Genomic DNA, 18,850 nt, shown 5'->3' on the forward strand with positions numbered 1-18,850 from the left:
GATGTGTGGACCTGCAGGACTAACAAACAACATCGTATCTGCGGCAGGAGCGACATTATGAAAATGAACGACGTGACACAAATCAGCGATTTTTGTCACTTTTGTGCTCGTTCATCATCACACCTAGGATTTACACATTGCGATGTCGCTACCGGCTCTGGATGTGCGTCACTAACTACGTGACCCCGACGATATATCGGTAGCGATGTCGCAACGTGTAAAGCCCGCCTTAGACACCAAAAATGACGCGAATGCTAAGGGTCAATAATCAAGAAATAGAGGATATAACATCAATGTTTGTAAGTCAAAACTGGGACAAAACATGGAAAATTTTATATTAAAAGAATTATACAGGACTCTTATAGTGATGGTCTATCTTTATATATCAGATGTGTGAGGGTCAGGCACCTTCACTGATCAGATAACATGGCCGCTGAAGGCACATGGAGTACACAGCTAGAATTGCATAGCGCCTCACACTGAGGAGTGAACGTTTCCTTTTTTTAATCAGGTTCATTTTTATTAACCAATAAAACACATATTACATATAACAGGTTAAGAACAATACGAAGGGAAGATTAAAACCATCTTAAATCACAAAGAAGGGAATTTTGTTTACTTACCGTAAATTCCTTTTCTTCTAGCTCCTATTGGGAGACCCAGACAATTGGGTGTATAGCTTCTGCCTCCGGAGGCCACACAAAGTATTACACCTTAAAAAAGTGTAACCCCTCCCCTCTGCCTATACACCCTCCCGTGGACCACGGGCTCCTCAGTTTTGGTGCAAAAGCAGGAAGGAGGAAACTTATAAATTGGTCTAAGGTAAATTCAATCCGAAGGATGTTCGGAGAACTGAAAACCATGAACCAAAGGAACAATTCAACATGAACAACATGTGTACACGAAAGAACAAACAGCCCGAAGGAAAAAGGGGCGGGTGCTGGGTCTCCCAATAGGAGCTAGAAGAAAAGGAATTTACGGTAAGTAAACAAAATTCCCTTCTTCTTTGTCGCTCCATTGGGAGACCCAGACAATTGGGACGTCCAAAAGCAGTCCCTGGGTGGGTAAAAGAATACCTCAATAACAGAGAGCCGAAAAACGACCCCTTCCTACAGGTGGGCAACCGCCGCCTGAAGGACTCGACTACCTAGACTGGCATCTGCCGAAGCATAGGTATGCACCTGATAGTGTTTAGTGAAGGTGTGCAGACTAGACCAGGTAGCTGCCTGACACACCTGCTGAGCCGTAGCCCGGTGTCGCAATGCCCAGGACGCACCCACGGCTCTGGTAGAATGGGCTTTCAGCCCCGAAGGAAGAGGAAGCCCCGAAGAACGGTAGGCTTCAAGAATCGGTTCCTTGATCCACCGAGCCAAAGTTGATTTGGAAGCCTGCGAACCCTTACGCTGGCCAGCGACCAGGACAAAGAGCGCATCTGAACGGCGCAGGGGCGCCGTGCGAGACACGTAGAGCCAGAGTGCTCTCACTAGATCTAATGAATGCAAATCCTTTTCACACTGGTGAACTGGATGAGGGCAAAAGGACGGTAAGGAGATATCCTGATTGAGATGAAAAGGAGATACCACCTTAGGGAGAAACTCCGGGATAGGACGCAGAACCACCTTATCCTGGTGAAAAACCAGGAAAGGGGATTTGCATGACAGCGCTGCAAGCTCCGATACTCTTCGGAGTGAGGTAATTGCCACAAGAAAAGCCACCTTCTGCGAAAGACGCGATAAAGAAACATCCCTCAGCGGCTCGAAAGGTGGTTTTTGAAGAGCCATTAACACCCTGTTAAGATCCCAGGGTTCCAGCGGACGCTTGTAGGGTGGAACTATGTGGCAAACTCCCTGCAGGAACGTGCGGACCTGCGGAAGCCTTGCCAGGCGCTTTTGAAAAAATACTGAGAGCGCCGATACTTGTCCCTTGAGAGAGCCGAGTGACAAACCCTTGTCCATTCCGGATTGAAGGAATGAAAGAAAAATGGGTAAGGCAAAAGGCCAGGGAGTAAAACCCTTATCAGAGCACCAGGACAAGAAGATCCGCCACGACCTGTAATAGATCTTGGCGGACGTTGGTTTCCTGGCCTGTCTCATAGTGGCAATGACATCCTGCGATAAACCCGACGACGCTAGGAGCCAGGACTCAATGGCCACACAGTCAGGTTGAGGGCCGCAGAATTCAGATGGAAAAACGGGCCTTGTGACAGCAGGTCTGTGCGGTCTGGAAGCGCCCACGGCTGACCCACCGTGAGATGCCACAGATCCGGGTACCACGACCGCCTCGGCCAATCTGGAGCGACGAGAATGGCGCGACGACAGTCGGATCTGATCTTGCGTAACACTCTGGGCAACATCGCCAGAGGAGGAAACACATAAGGGAGTCGAAACTGCGACCAATCCTGAACTAACGCGTCCGCCGCCAAAGCTCTGTGATCTTGAGACCGTGCCATGAAGGCCGGGACCTTGTTGTTGTGCCGTGACGCCATGAGATCGACGTCCGGCGTTCCCCAGCGGCGACAGATCTCTCGAAACACGTCTGGGTGAAGAGACCATTCCCCCGCATCCATGCCCTGACGACTGAGAAAGTCTGCTTCCCAGTTTTCTACGCCCGGGATGTGAACTGCGGAGATGGTGGAGGCTGTGGCCTCCGCCCACAGCAGAATCCGCCGGACTTCCTGGAAGGATTGACGGCTGCGCGTGCCGCCCTGGTGGTTGATGTACGCGACCGCCGTGGCGTTGTCCGACTGTATGCGGATCTGCCTGCCCTCCAGCCACCGATGGAACGCCTTTAGGGCTAGATACACTGCCCTTATCTCCAGAACATTGATCTGAAGGGAGGACTCTATCGGAGTCCAGGTTCCCTGAGCCCTGTGGTGGAGAAAAACCGCTCCCCACCCTGACAGACTCGCGTCCGTCGTGACCACAGCCCAGGATGGGGGCAGGAAGGATTTTCCCTGCGATAGAGAAGTGGGAAGAAGCCACCACTGAAGAGAGGTTTTGGCTGCAAGGGAAAGAGAGACGTTCCTGTCGAGGGACGTCGACCTCCTGTCCCATTTGCGGAGAATGTCCCATTGGAGTGGGCGCAGATGAAACTGCGCGAAGGGGACTGCCTCCATTGCTGCCACCATCTTCCCCAGGAAGTGCATGAGGCGCCTCAAGGGGTGTGACTGGCCCCGAAGAAGAGATTGCACCCCTGTCTGCAGCGAAAGCTATTTGTCCAGCGGTAGCTTGACTATCGCTGAGAGAGTATGAAACTCCATCCCGAGGTAAGTCAGTGATTGGGTCGGTGTCAACTTGGACTTTGGGAAGTTAATGATCCACCCGAACCGCTGGAGAGTCTCCAGAGCGACGGTCAGGCTGTGTTGACACGCCACCCGGGAGGGTGCCCTGACTAGGAGATCGTCTAAGTAAGGGATCACCGAGTGGCCCTGAGAGTGTAGGACCGCCACAACGGATGCCATGACCTTGGTGAAGACCCGTGGGGCTGTCGCCAGGCCGAAAGGCAGTGCCACGAACTGAAGGTGTTCGTCCCCGATGGCGAAACGCAGGAAGTGTTGATGCTCGGGTGCGATCGGCACATGGAGATAAGCATCCTTGATGTCGATTGATGCTAGGAAGTCTCCTTGTGACATCGAAGCGATGACCGAGCGGAGAGATTCCATCCGAAACCTTCTGGTGCTCACATGCCTGTTGAGCAGTTTGAGGTCCAGAACGGGACGGAATGATCCGTCCTTCTTTGGCACCACGAACAAGTTAGAGTAGAAGCCGTGACCATGTTCCTGAGGGGGAACGGGAATCACCACTCCTTCTGACTTCAGGACGCCCACAGCCTGAAAAAGTGCGCCGACCCGAGATGGGGGCGGAGATGTTCTGAAGAAACGAGTCGGAGGACGAGAGCTGAACTCTATCCTGTAACCGTGAGACAGAATGTCTCTCACCCATCGGTCTTGGACATGTGGCCACCAGGCGTCGCAAAAGCGGGAGAGCCTGCCACCGACCGAGGATGCGGTTCGGGGAGGCCGAAAGTCATGAGGAGGCCGCCTTGGAGGCAGTGCCTCCGGCGGTTTTTTGGGGGCGTGACTTGGACCGCCACGCATAAGAGTTCCTCTGGCCCTTCTCTGGCCTGTTGGACGAGGAGGATTGGGACTTGGCTGAGGGCCGAAAGGACCGAAACCTCGGTTGTATTTTCCGTTGCTGAGGTCTCTTCGGTTTGGACTGGGGTAAGGACGAGTCCTTTCCCTTGGATTCCATAATAATTTCATCCAATTGTTCGCCAAACAATCGGTCGCCAGAAAACGGCAAGCCGGTTAAGAACTTCTTGGAAGCAGAGTCTGCCTTCCATTCGCGTAGCCACATGGCCCTGCGGACTGCCACCGAATTAGCGGATGCTACCTCTGTACGGCTAGCAGAGTCCAGGACGGCGTTCATGGTGTAGGACGAAAAAGCCGACGCCTGAGAAGTCAAAGACGCAACTTGCGGAGCAGAGGTACGTGTGACCGCATTAATCTCAGACAGACAAGCTGAGATAGCTTGGAGTGCCCACACGGCTGCAAAGGCCGGGGCAAAAGACGCTCCTGTGGCTTCATAGATGGATTTCACCAGGAGCTCTATCTGCCTGTCAGTGGCATCCTTGAGCGATGAGCCATCTGCAACTGATACTACAGATCTAGCCGCCAGTCTAGAGACTGGAGGATCCACCTTGGGACATTGAGCCCAACCCTTAACTACGTCAGAGGGGAAGGGGTAACGTGTGTCATTAAGGCGCTTAGTAAAGCGCTTGTCCGGAAATGCTCTGTGCTTCTGGACAGCATCTCTGAAGTTAGAGTGATCGAAAAAACGCACTCCTTGTACGTTTGGGAAACCTAAACTGGTGTTTCTCCTGCTGCGAAGCCGACTCCTCTATAGGTGGAGTTGGGGGAGAAAGATCTAGCACCTGGTTGATGGACGCTATAAGGTCATTTACTATGGCGTCCCCTTCAGGTGTATCAAGATTGAGAGCAACGTCAGGGTCAGAGCCCTGAGCTGCGACGTCCGCCTCATCCTCCAGAGAGTCCTCAAGCTGAGACCCCGAGCAGCGTGAGGAAGTCGGGGAAGATTCCCAGCGAGCCCGCTTAGCCGGTCTGGGACTGTGGTCCGTGCCGGAGTCCTCCACGTGAGACCTAGGGGCCACCCCGGGAGCACGCTGCGGCGCAGACCGAGAGGGGCCTGGAGGCGATGATCCAACAGTGCCCGGGGCCTGTGTAATGACCGGTCTGGACTGCAAGGCTTCTAGTAGCTTGGCAGACCATTTGTCCATAGACTGAGCCATGGATTGTGAAAGCGACTCAGAGAGTTTCTCAGCAAAAACTGCAAACTCTGTCCCTGCCGCCTGGACAGGGGAAGCAGGAGGGTCTGCCTGAGCCGAGGGTCCCACTAGTGCCTGAGGCTCCGGCTGAGCAAGTGTAACAGGGGTCGAGCATTGCTCACAGTGAGGCTAGGTTGAACCTGCAGGTAACATAGCCGCACAAGAGGTACAGGTTGCAAAATAACCCTTTGCCTTAGCGCCCTTGCTCCTTGTGGACGACATGCTGTTGTCTCCTAGGAGAGTGATCACTGAGGGTATATAGCCAAAAGCAAGACAAACCGGCCGAACAGAGAAAATATATACAAATATATATATATATATACTTCGGCACCCTAGGGGGACCAGCACCGGGTGACCGGTGTGGCTTACCGACCGCCCAAAGCGGTGTGTGTCCACCAGATTCCCTGCCTTAGGTCTCCCAGAGCTGCAGAGCTCGTTCCTGAAATCCTCCACCGGCAGAATGTGTTGTAAAAAATGGCTGCCGGAGCTCTCAGGGGAGGAGGGAGCCGTGAGCGGTGACTAGTAAAGTGCGGGAATCTGGTGCCCCACAGTGATCAGTGAGGGGGGGGAGGAAACCTAAAGTATGCTCCAGCCCTCACTGCCGACGTCAGGTCGACCGTCCCGCCCTTACCCCTGACTGGCAGGCCCGGGGGCGGGAGTTATGGTACTAGGCCGCAATGAAGCCGGGGACTAAATTTAATACCGCGGCCGACAAACAGGCGCGGTCGGCGCGGAAGTCCCGGTTGTCACAAAACCAGCAGCAGCTGCAGCGTCTGTGAAACAAGCGCTCCATGCACCGTCCCCATGGGGACCCAGAGTACCTTTAGATGCAGGGCCCTGTCCCTGATGATAGAAAGTCTCCTGTCCGGCAGATTCCCACAGGGGCTGCGGAGGGAGCCCGGTCCCAGTGAATGGATGAGCGGACAGGATCCCACTTCTCCCAGAGCCTCTAAGGGATGGTGAAGGAAAACGGCATGAGGTTCCGGCCTTTGTACCCGCAATGGGTACCTCAACCTTAACAGCACCGCCGACTTAGTGGGGTGAGAAGGGAGCATGCCGGGGGCCCTGTGGGGGCCCTCTTTTCTTCCAACCGATAAAATCAGCAGCTGCTGCTGACTAAAATGGGAGCATGAGTGGATGTGTGCCTCCTTCCACACAAAGCATAAACTGAGGAGCCCGTGATGCACGGGAGGGTGTATAGGCAGAGGGGAGGGGTTACACTTTTTTAAGGTGTAATACTTTGTGTGGCCTCCGGAGGCGGAAGCTATACACCCAATTGTCTGGGTCTCCCAATGGAGCGACAAAGAAAACAACCTTTAAATTATACAATAACATAAAATGAACAGTGCACACCCATCATCAAAACATGCCACTAGGTAGAGTTTTCATTTCGGTGTACCACCCATGACCGAAATATGCCACATCTTCCCCGGCCACCATCTGTGTTTCAGAGATACAAAAGTCCTCGCTAGTCCAATAAATCATTACAGGTTGTAAGGAGAAGGACCTGGTCCCCCATACTATCTTGCAGTAGTGCTGAAGGGGGAAGCCCCGGAGTATCCAAAAACGTCCCCCAAATCTTATAGAATATTTTTAGCGCATTTCTTTTAAGGTATACCCCCCTCTCCAACCAAAGGATAGTGTTGACTCTCTCCCTAAGGTCCCCAATGGCTGGAGGAGCCGGGTCCAGCCAGTGGTAGGCCAACAGGTTCCTAGCCTGATATAGGAGTCGTGTGATACGGATCGTTGCTGGTGAGCTGGTTTAGTTAGTGGGAGCAGACTGTAGAACGTTAGTCAGTCAGGAAGTAGAAGCGGAGGAGTGAAGACATGTGGTCTGGAGCTGGAGCAGCTCAACCCAGGATCAAGAGAGAAAGGGTCCTAGAGCCCACGGGAAGTGCGCCATACACCTGTGGCCTCGATCCACAGCCGGCATACCGGAGTGGACGGAGGGGCCGGCCCCTCAACTAGTGGAGAACTACAAGGCTCAGCTAGCAAACCGGAGGCTAAGGATACTTCAAGTACCAAAGCCACAACTGCACACGAATCCGCTGGAAGGTGACCATATAGGGCCAAGGGATAGGACAAACAAGCCACCCATAACAAGGTCCACGGACACCAACTCAGGGCACTGTGTGCGTAGGCACGGGGCAGGCAGGAGAGGCCAGCGAAGGAAGACGACCACGGAAGGAACATAGAAGTGTGTACCGGGTTGTGCTACTGAATTCTCCGGGGATCGGCTGGGGCCCATCACAACAGGACCCAGCACTTCGAGGGTAGCATCAAACTAATTGTGGTAACCTGGAACTCTCAACAGTGAGTAAAATCTTGAGACTGCATCTCTGTGTTGCCCAGTTATTTGCCTGCACCTCCGGCCCTGCACCTCATCTTTACATCTCAATACCATAGACTTTCCCCATCATTTGGAAAGACTACTATTCCCAACAGCCCTGGAGCCCAGCTGTACCTGTGGAGAGCGATACCAACTCAGCTGCGTCACCATCTGCCCCAGTGGTTCCATCCTGTAGCGTCGGCTATAAGTGGCTGAGTATCACAGGTGGCATCACAAACTATCATCCCCTGTAAATAATCCCCACCACCATTTAAAAACGACACCGATGGGGTCACGGAACCAGGCCTTGCCGCCGCGACATCCACCCAGGACAGAACTGGCCCGGTAACGAGTGCCCCCAGGCCCCTGTGGGGCGTGTCACCCCCCCCTCCGAGAGACCCAGAATGAGCAGTAGACGTTTTCAGTACTGCAGATCAGCTCTGTACACTGTGTGACTCCGGCGGCCATGGCAGCAGATATCATCTGATCAGTGGGGGATGCCGGACCCTCATACATCTGTTATTCATAACCTGGACACCCCCTTTAAGGTGCAATCTATCCTTTTATTTACTATTTCTTTCTTAATATGTCCTGCCAGTTTGTGGTGGTGGTCCAGGTCCTGAAAACTGACACCCCCATTGCTGAACAATACTACTCTTCAGTACTTTGCTCAGGACCCCACGGAGTGTACAACCCCACAGACTTTCCATTGAGCCTGTACTATGCTCTGTGTACAGGGTCACACCAGAGCCCAGCGCTCCTGCCTGTTGAACAGGGAGCTGCAGAGCGGCTTTGTAAGCGATGAGGGGAGGCCTCAGGCACCGGACCCCCACCGATCTGCTGCACTTCTCAGGAAGGAAAGTAGAAAGTTAAATAAAATTATATGTACGCTTTAAATAGTTTCTGTAATATGATTTTTTTTTTCCATGCAAAATCCTGGTGTTGTTGAAAACATTGTGCCTCTGCACCACTCTGCAATGATTATTTTTCTTTTGCACAGTAGCACAGCCATCTGTTCATTCATCATAAGACAAAACTGTTTATGGGATACCCCATTCCCTAGACAGGTGAAGGAGGGTCCCAGAAGAAAGTACATAGTAAATGGATACTGTAGGAATGGATGGTGCGAAAAGGCGAATTTAACTGTTGTACAGGTTAAGAGGCCAAAGATGGGTCTATGTGTCGCTGCTACCTCACAATGCAATACCACAAAATGGGGCTGCATTGTGTCTGTAGGGTAATGCAACCACCAAATGGCTAAAAATCCAAGCAAGTCTGATTTTGTATGGCTTGCTACATAGTGAATTTGGTGTTGTGGGCAAAGCCACTGTGTAGTCCCAGCCAAAAAGAGCCTGCAAATAAACTCTGGCAGGAGAGGAACGTACAGATAAGACATGTGGTAGATTTCTTTGAGAGATTCCTGACACCTGTCATTCATCTTGATCAGGTCCACCGATGTAAAGCTGACATTGTTCTTCACTCGGGCCACCTGGTATAAAGAGACAGTAAAGTGTTAATTATAACAGAGAGGTTGATCCACGCCTCAGCTCTCCATACACATCAGATACTTGTCCCTGGTTTGGGTGCACAGTTAACAGAAGGGGGCAGCCATGGTTTTTTTTTCTCATCCTCTGTCTGCAAGGGTACATGTATGTATATGGAAATTCTGGGACCCCATGGGCATAACATAATATGGGCATACATTATCTCTCATGTGAAATTTTACGATTTAAAGATAATGAAAAAAATCACGGTATCGGCTGCGCTGCTAGGGATGTTCATAAGGATGTGAAATTTTACAAAAAAATGGCCATTTCTCTCCAGGGCAACACCACACACGTCCATTGGCTGTGTCCAGTACTGTGGCTCCATTTGTTTTTGGAAATAATAATGTATCACCTCCTTAATAAGCCTAAGGGGTACTTTGCACGTTGCGACATCGCTACTGTGATATCGTCGGGGTCAAATCGAAAGTGAAGCACATGCGGCGCCGGTAACGACGTCGCAATGTGTAAAGCCTAGATGCGCCGATAAACGATCGCAAAAGCGTCGTAAATCGGTGATGTGTGCAGTGTCGGACATTTTCATAATGTCGAACCAATACGAGATACGATGTTGTTCCTCGTTCCTGCGGCAGCACACATCGCTGTATGTGATACTGGAGGAGCGATGAACATCTCCTTACCTGCCTCCACCGCCAATGCGGAAGGAAGGAGGTGGGCGGGATGTTTACGTCCCGCTCCTCTCCGCCCCTCCGCTTCTATTGGCTGCCTACCGTGTGATGTCGCTGTGACGCTGCACGAACTGCCCCCTTAGAAAGGAGGCGGGTCATCAGCCAGAGCGACGTCGCAGGGCAGGTAAGTGTGTGAAGCTGCCGTAGCGATAATGTTCGCTACGGTAGCTATCACAAGATATCGCAGCTGCGACGGGAGCGGATACTATCGCGCTCGGCATCGCAAGCATCGGCTAGCGATGTCGCGCGTGCAAAGTACCCCTAAGACATGGAGAAATCAAGCACACTGGTGCATGTTACTGGTGACCAACAAGACAATTCTGGATAATGTGAATGAATATAATGGCATTAGGTCCAATTCTGAAGAACCAAGTTGAATTCCAGATGACAAGGATCAAGAACTTACATTTTCTCTGCACATGGGGGTTTTCATGACCTCAGTGCAGCCCTGATTCCTCATCTGGGTCTTCGGTTGCCATTCGTTGCCCAAATGAAGGCCTCATGACTGACACTAATTATGATGCTGCATACAAATCAGAGTGAAGAGGGGGTTAATGCCGCGCATCAGCCAAAATGAAGATGTAGCACGTTGATGTTATAAACGTATTCTTTTATTCCATCAGTCTACGCGTTTCGAGGATATACCTCTTCTTCAGGACCAGTGCATCAACATAGTAACTATACTATAGATACTATGTTGATGCACTGGTCCTGAAGAAGAGGTATATCCTCGAAACGCGTAGACTGATGGAATAAAAGAATACGTTTATAACATCAACGTGCTACATCTTCATTTTGGCTGATGCGCGGCATTAACCCCCTCTTCACTCTGATTTGTATGCACATCCACGTGGGGCTGCAGCAGACGCCATCATCCTATGCTCTATCAGTGGTTGTGACTATTACAACCTTTTCAGGTGAGTGTATTTTTCCTGATCTACCTCACTGATCTGTTGGTATTACACTATCAGCGCTCCTTATTTTTCAGCTTATACTAATTATGATGCTGGCATTTTGAGTCTCGGATGTAACGATAGAACTGAGAATTGTGGCTGTAATGTAAATGAGAAAATACAGGAGCGATACGGGATTTTGAAAAGAGACGTCTTTGGGCTCCTTCTTGGTCTCTCACTTTGTTACCAAAACATCTGAGATCACATTCACTGTCACCATCTAGTGGCCAGGACTGGAATCACCAGAGAGACAGCAACTTGGGAAGCACAATTCTCCATTCAATGTGATACAAACAGGATTTTAAAACAGACATGTGAACGGAGTTTTATAAAGTTAATTCATTGCACCAGAAACCTTTTTCTGTGTTGAAAAAAAAATGAGTTTGTGCATTTTTCACAGATTTATTTACTATTTTGTATTTTAATTATAACGTACTGGCATTTATCTGTATATCTCTAGAAATTATTATTATTTATTATTATAGCGCCATTTATTCCATGGCGCTTTACAAGTGAAAAGGGTATACATCAAAATTAGTACAACAATCATTAACAGTACAAAACAGACAGGTACAGGAGGAGAGAGGACCCTGCCCACGAGGGCTCACAGTCTACAGGAGGAGAGAGGACCCTGCCCACGAGGGCTCACAGTCTACAGGAGGAGAGAGGACCCTGCCCACGAGGGCTCACAGTCTACAGGAGGAGAGAGGACCCTGCCCACGAGGGCTCACAGTCTACAGGAGGAGAGAGGACCCTGCCCACGAGGGCTCACAGTCTACAGGAGGAGAGAGGACCCTGCCCGCGAGGGCTCACAGTCTACAGGAGGAGAGAGGACCCTGCCCGCGAGGGCTCACAGTCTACAGGAGGAGAGAGGACCCTGCCCGCGAGGGCTCACAGTCTACAGGAGGAGAGAGGACCCTGCCCGCGAGGGCTCACAGTCTACAGGAGGAGAGAGGACCCTGCCCACGAGGGCTCACAGTCTACAGGAGGAGAGAGGACCCTGCCCACGAGGGCTCACAGTCTACAGGAGGAGATAGGACCCTGCCCTCGAGGGCTCACAGTCTACAGGAGGAGAGAGGACCCTGCCCGCAAGGGCTCACAGTCTACAGGAGGAGAGAGGACCCTGCCCACGAGGGCTCACAGTCTACAGGAGGAGAGAGGACCCTGCCCACGAGGGCTCACAGTCTACAGGAGGAGAGAGGACCCTGCCCACGAGGGCTCACAGTCTACAGGAGGAGAGAGGACCCTGCCCACGAGGGCTCACAGTCTACTGGAGGAGAGAGGACCCTGCCCGCAAGGGCTCACAGTCTACAGGAGGAGAGAGGACCCTCACCGCAAGGGCTCACAGTCTACAGGAGGAGAGAGGACCCTGCCCACGAGGGCTCACAGTCTACAGGAGGAGAGAGGACCCTGCCCACGAGGGCTCACAGTCTACAGGAGGAGAGAGGACCCTGCCCACAAGGGTTCACAGTCTACAGGAGGAGAGAGGACCCTGCCCACGAGGGCTCACAGTCTACAGGAGGAGAGAAGACCCTGCCCGCGAGGGCTCACAGTCTACAGGAGGAGAGAGGACCCTGACCACGAGAGCTCACAGTCTACACGAGGAGAGAGGACCCTGCCCACGAGGGCTCACAGTCTACAGGGGATGGGTGATGGTACAATAGGTGAGGACAGAGCTGGTTGTGCAGTGGTGTACTGGTCTGAGGGCTATTGTAGGTTGTAGGCTTGCTAGAAGAGGTGGGTCTTGAGGTTCCTTTTAAAGATTTCCACGGTAGGGGAGAGTCTGATATGATGGGTTAGAGCGTTCCAGAGTATGGGGGAGGCACGGGAGAAATCTTTTATGTGATTGTGGGAAGAGGAGATAAGAGGGGAGTAGAGAAGGAGATCTTGTGAGAATCTGAGGTTGCGTGCAGGTAGGTACCGGGAGACTAGGTCACAGATGTAGGGAGGAGACAGGTTGTGGATGGCTTTGTACAGTACAGACCAAAAGTTTGGACACACCTTCTCATCTCTAGAACAACTGTCAAGAGGAGACTTTGTGCAGCAGGCCTTCATAGTAAAATAGCTGCTAGGAAACCACTGCTGAGGACAAGCAACAAGCAAAAGAGACTTGTTTGGGCTAAAGAACACAAGGAAACTTGTTTGGGCTAAAGAACACAAGGAATGGATATTAGACCAGTGGAAATCTATGCTTTGGTCTGATGAGTCCAAATTTGAGATCTTTGGATCCAACCACCGTGTCTTTGTAGAAAAGGTGAACGGATGGACTCTACATGGCTGGTTCCCACTGTGAAGCATGGAGGAGGAGGAGGAGGTGTGATGGTGTGGGGGTGCTTTGCTGGTGACACTTTTGGGGATTTATTCAAAATTGAAGGCATACAGAACCGGCATGGCTACCACAGCATCTTGCAGCGGCATGCTATTCCATCCGGTTTGTGTTTAGTTGGACCATCATTTATTTTTCAACACGACATTGACCCCAAACACACCTCCAGGCTGTGTAAGGGCTATTTGACTAAGAAGGAGAATGATGGGGTGCTACACCAGATGACCTAGTCTCCACAGTCACCAGACCTGAACCCAATCAAGATGGTTTGAGGTGAGCTGGACCGCAGAGTGAAGGCAAAAGGGCCAACAAGTGCTAAGCGTCTCTGAGAACTCCTTCAAGACTGTTGGAAAACCATTTCAGGTGACTACCTCTTGAAGCTCATCAAGAGAATGCCAAGAGTGTGCAAAGCAGTAATCAAAGCAAAAGGTGGCTACTTTGAAGAACCTAGAATATAAGACATATTTTCAGTTGTTTCACACTTTTTTAAGTATTTCATTCCACATGTGTTAATTCATAGTTTTGATGCCTTCAATGTGAATCTACAATTTTCAGAGTCCTGAAAATAAAGAAAACTCTTTGAATGAGAAGGTGTGTCCAAACGTTTGGTCTGTACTGTATGTCATGGTTAATGTTTTGAACTGCAGTCTTTGGGCAATGGGAAGCCAGTGAAGTGATTGGCAGAGAGGAGAAGCTGATGAATAGTAAGGGGAGAGGTGTATTAAGCGGGCCGCAGAGTTTAGCATAGATTGGAGGGGTGCAAGAGTGTTAGAAGGGAGGCCAGAGAGCAGGAGGTTGCAGTAGTCGAGGCGGGAGATGATGAGGGAATGTACTAATGCTTTTGCTGATTCTTGATTAAGGAAAGCAAAGATCCAAGAGATATTTTTGAGTTGTAGTCTGCAAGAGGTGAAGAGGGCTTGGATGTGTGGCTTGAAGGATAAAGCAGAGTCGAGGGTTACTACAAGGCAACAAGCTTGTGAGACTGGGGAGAGTGAAAAGCCATCAACTTTGATGCATAGGCTTGTTGGAGGAGTTGAATATGGAGGAGGAAATTCTACACAAGCAGTTGTTGGGTATAACAGAGAAAGCACAAAGGCTAGGGAATATGTCAGACATCTGTGGGGTCCATACATAGATGGACATACAAAGTATGGGCCCCGATTTTATTGAAACAATAAAAGGGGCCTACTCAGTCTCTTGTGCTGAAGGCTACAACTCCCTGCCGTTCTCATGAGCAATACTCATCATTAGCTTCCAACCTATAAGGAGTTATCTACTACTTATTCATAGGAAAGATTATCAATATCAGATATTTGTGGGGTCCGACATCCTGCACTGCTGTGTTTTTTACACATTTTAAAAAAATGTTATGTGTGACCAAGTCTGAAACTCGTCCCCCCACCAGCCTCTGTACAATTATTATGTGCTGCCCACAGCCAGGTACAGCGGATCAGGTCCTCTTCTCTTCTGTAGGAGCTGAACTGTAATACCCGATTATTGCCAAAATACATCATATAAAGCTGCAGTTTTTCCTCTTCATACAGTGCAGACATCCGGCCAGAGGTGACAACAGCTGATCAGTCGCGTTGACCACCCCCTTCCATCTATTAATGACCTATTTTATGAATGACTCATGAAATAAAATAAATGAACAACCCCTTTAAGTAGTATAGCAATAGTGGAACAAGAAATCTCAGCAAGAGTATCCACTGTGCATCTCCATTGTAGTAATAAATAATAAGGACCTGTCACACACAGCATATTGGAGATTTTTTCTTTGTGGAAAAAAACGTGTTTTACAGTTGCAATAAAATGAATGAAATTTCTAAAATCTCATGCACACGGTGCTTTTTTTACCCTAGCATAATTTGACTTGTGCTGCATTTTTTTTTTACAACTCAACATATTAATTATTTCAGTGTTATTACTGCAATTTTCCCCATTAAGATCAAAATAACAGATACAAAACACATTAAAAAATGCATCAATCCATGGTTTTCTGGCTATAGCCTGCATTATTCATGCGGAAAAAAAAACACATAAAAAAAATCTACGAACATACTAACTTGAAACAGTTGTAGGATATCGTCCAAGTGCAAATAAATGTATTAATAATAGGGGGATTTACCTTAATGAATTCTGCAGGGATGGATTCCTGCACATTCCCTTCCATGTTCATCTGAATGAAGAATCCTCGAGTGGTGCTAAAGCTGGTCCTGAACGGTAAACTGTACTTCTCAGAGAGCTGCGATATCATTGCTGCACATAAATAAAACCGCACATCAGTGCGAGATACAAGTCACAGCCCTTCACACGCGTGCAACTATCATATGAGAATGATTGCAAGGAGATATGATAACAAGCACAGGCCCCAGTGATATAATGTACGATAAATGCTTGATACAGACATCGGCACACACAGTGTGCATAGGATACCGGCAGACGATCAGCAGACGTAGCACGACATGGCGCATAACGCTGTCTAAAAGAAATGCGGCACAAGCTTCATTGTCATTCCCCATAAAATAACAATGCTGAAGCATCATCTTCCAGAACTCTGCCTTGTGTCACTCCCCTATTACTCTTCCTGGAAATATTGAATAAATTCACAACCGTGTGTGAGTATTCTCTTATCACTGAAGTGATAAATTGTCTCTCCAGGAAAGGAGACAAACTAGCGCAACTTATTGGAATTAGCAATCCTAAGGCTATGTGTCCACGTTGCTTTTTACCTGCTTTTTACCTGCTTTTTTTTGCTGCTTTTTCAACTGCAGCGTTTAATGCCAAAATGGATGTGTTCTGCTTTTCAAGCAAAGTCTATGGGAATTTGAGTTTCTTGTGCACACTATGCTGTTCAAAAAGGTGCCTTTTTGTGGCAGAAATTTGGGCAAAAACTCAGCTTTGCAGTTCAAAACTCAAATGGCAAAAACAATTGCATGTCAATTGTTTTTGCCATTTGAGTTTTGAACTGCAAAGCTGAGTTTTTGCCCAAATTTCTGCCACAAAAAAAGAGAATTTTGTTTACTTACCGTAAATTCTTTTTCTTATAGTTCCGTATTGGGAGACCCAGACCATGGGTGTTTTAGCTTCTGCCTCCGGAGGACACACAAAGTACTACACTTAAAAAGTGTAGCTCCTCCCTCTGAGCTTATACACCCCCTGATGAGCAGACTCAGCCAGTTTAGTGCAAAAGCTGAAGGAGAATAGCCACCCACAAGCAAAACAGAGCAAGAACCGGAACAACCGGAGACTCTGTCCACGACAACAGCCGGTGATAACACACGGAACAAGGAAATTGCCAACAGGCAACAGGGAGGGAGCTGGGTCTCCCAATACGGAACTATAAGAAAAAGAATTTACGGTAAGTAAACAAAATTCTCTTTTTCTTTATCGGTCCTATGGGAGACCCAGACCATGGGACGTCTCAAAGCTGTCCCTGGGTGGGAAATAAACAGAAAAAACTAAGAAGTAGGCAGAACCTAACTTCACAAATAAGCGACAGCCGCCTGAAGGATGCGTCTGCCCAAGCTCGCATCTGCCGAAGCATGAGCATGCACTTGGTAGTGCTTTGAAAAGGTATGCAGGCTAGACCAAGTGGCAGCCTGACAGACTTGTTGAGCCGTAGCCTGGTGCCTGAAAGCCCAAGAGGCACCGACAGCTCTGGTCGAGTGTGCCTTGATCCCCGGCGGGGGAGGCACCTGAGAACACTGGTAGGCGTCCGAAATGGTCGACCTAATCCAACGGGCTAAGGTCGGCTTAGAAGCAGAGAGGCCCTTGCGCCGACCTGTGGTTAGCACAAAAAGAGAGGTGCACTGCCTAAGAGCAGCGGTGCGAGACAGATAGATCCGGAGAGCACGCACCAGATCCAGAGTATGCAGCGCTTTTTCAAAGCGATGAACAGGGGCCGGACAGAAGGAAGGTAAAGTAATGTCCTGGTTAAGGTGGAAGGGAGAGACCACCTTAGGAAGAAAGTCCGGAGTCGGACGGAGAACCACCTTGTCTTGATGGAAAACCAAAAAAGGTGACTCCGAAGAGAGCGCAGCCAAATAGGAGACTCTCCTGAGGGAAGTTATGGCCACCAGAAAGGCCACTTTCTGTGAAAGACGAAACAAAGAAACCTCCCTAAGAGGCTCAAAGGGGGGTTTCTGCAAAACCATGAGAACCAAATTAAGGTCCCAGGGATCCAAGGGCTGCCGGTAAGGCGGAATGATGTGAGACGCGCCCTGCATGAAGGTGCGGACCTGAGCCAGCCGGGCGAGACGCCGCTGGAACAGCACTGACAGAGCTGAGACTTGTCCCTTGAGAGAGCTGAGGGACAGTCCTAGCTGCAGACCGGACTGTAGAAAGGACAGAAGGGTCGGCAAGGAGAATGGCCAAGGAGGATGGCCGGAAGAGCGACACCAGGACAGGAAAGTTTTCCAAGTCCTGTGATAGATCTTGGCGGAGGAAGACTTACGGGCCCGAGTAATAGTGGAGATGACTTCCGGAGGAATACCAGAAGCCGTCAAGATCCAGGACTCAAGAGCCACGCCGTCAATTTGAGAGCTGCAGAATTCAGGCGGAAAAACGGACCTTGTGAGAGAAGGTCTGGACGGTCCGGGAGATGCCATGGCGCCTCTACGGACAGATGGAGCAGGTCTGGGTACCAAGCTCGCCTGGGCCAGTCCGGAGCAATGAGGATGACCCGCCGACCCTCCATTCTGATCTTGCGCAGGACTCTGGGCAAGAGAGCTAGAGGGGGAAACACGTAGGACAGACGAAACTGGAACCAGTCTTGAACCGGAGCGTCCGCGGCGAATGCCTGAGGATCGTGGGAGCGAGCCACGTAAACAGGAACTTTGTTGTTGTGACGGGATGCCATTAGGTCCACGTCCGGAGTGCCCCATTTGCGGCAGATTGACTGAAACACTGCCGGGTGCAGGGACCACTCACCACTGTCCACGGTTTGACGGCTGAGATAATCTGCCTCCCAGTTTTCCACGCCTGGGATGTGGACTGCGGATATGGTGGACTTGGAGTCCTCCGCCCATTGAAGGATGCGTTGTACCTCCAACATTGCCAGGCGGCTGCGTGTCCCGCCTTGGTGATTGATGTAGGCAACCGCTGTCGCGTTGTCTGACTGGACTCGGATGTGCCTGCCCGCCAACAGGTGGCGAAAAGCTAGAAGAGCCAGAAGCACGGCTCTGGTTTCCAGCACATTGATTGAAAGGGCTGACTCGGACGGAGTCCAAGTGCCCTGCGCTCTGTGGTGGAGACATACCGCTCCCCAGCCGGATAGACTGGCATCCGTGGTGAGGATCACCCAGGACGGGGCCAGGAAGGAGCGCCCCTGGGACAGAGAGAGGGGCCGAAGCCACCACTGAAGAGAGCTCCTGGTCTGTGGCGACAGAGCCACTAACCTGTGTAAGGAGGAAGGCCGCTTGTCCCAACAGCGGAGAATGTCCAGCTGCAGTGGACGCAGATGGAACTGGGCAAAGGGAACAGCCTCCATTGACGCCACCATGTGACCCAGCACCTGCATCAGACGCCTGAGGGAATAACGGCGGGGCCTCAGCAGAGAGCGCACCGCCAGTTGGAGGGACTGCTGTTTGACTAAGGGCAACTTCACAAGTGCCGGCAAAGTCTCGAACTGCATTCCTAGGTACGTGAGACTCTGGGTCGGAGTC

The 18,850-nt window shown here is 50.4% G+C and overlaps 1 protein-coding gene across 1 annotated transcript in view; it reads right to left on the reverse strand.

Moving 5' to 3' along the window:
• MSH4 (mutS homolog 4) overlaps window positions 1–18,850 on the reverse strand; it is a 115,806-nt gene that overhangs the window by 19,099 nt on the left and 77,857 nt on the right. Inside the window, exons 12-13 of the mRNA XM_075321120.1 lie at window positions 15,313–15,443; window positions 9,058–9,161 (exon numbers count right to left, since the gene is read on the reverse strand). Of these exons, the coding sequence (XP_075177235.1) occupies window positions 9,058–9,161; window positions 15,313–15,443 (235 nt within the window). The remainder of the gene's footprint in view (window positions 1–9,057; window positions 9,162–15,312; window positions 15,444–18,850) is intronic.

Source organism: Anomaloglossus baeobatrachus, chromosome 8 (genome assembly GCF_048569485.1).
Source record: "Anomaloglossus baeobatrachus isolate aAnoBae1 chromosome 8, aAnoBae1.hap1, whole genome shotgun sequence".
Lineage (NCBI taxonomy): Eukaryota > Metazoa > Chordata > Amphibia > Anura > Aromobatidae > Anomaloglossus > Anomaloglossus baeobatrachus.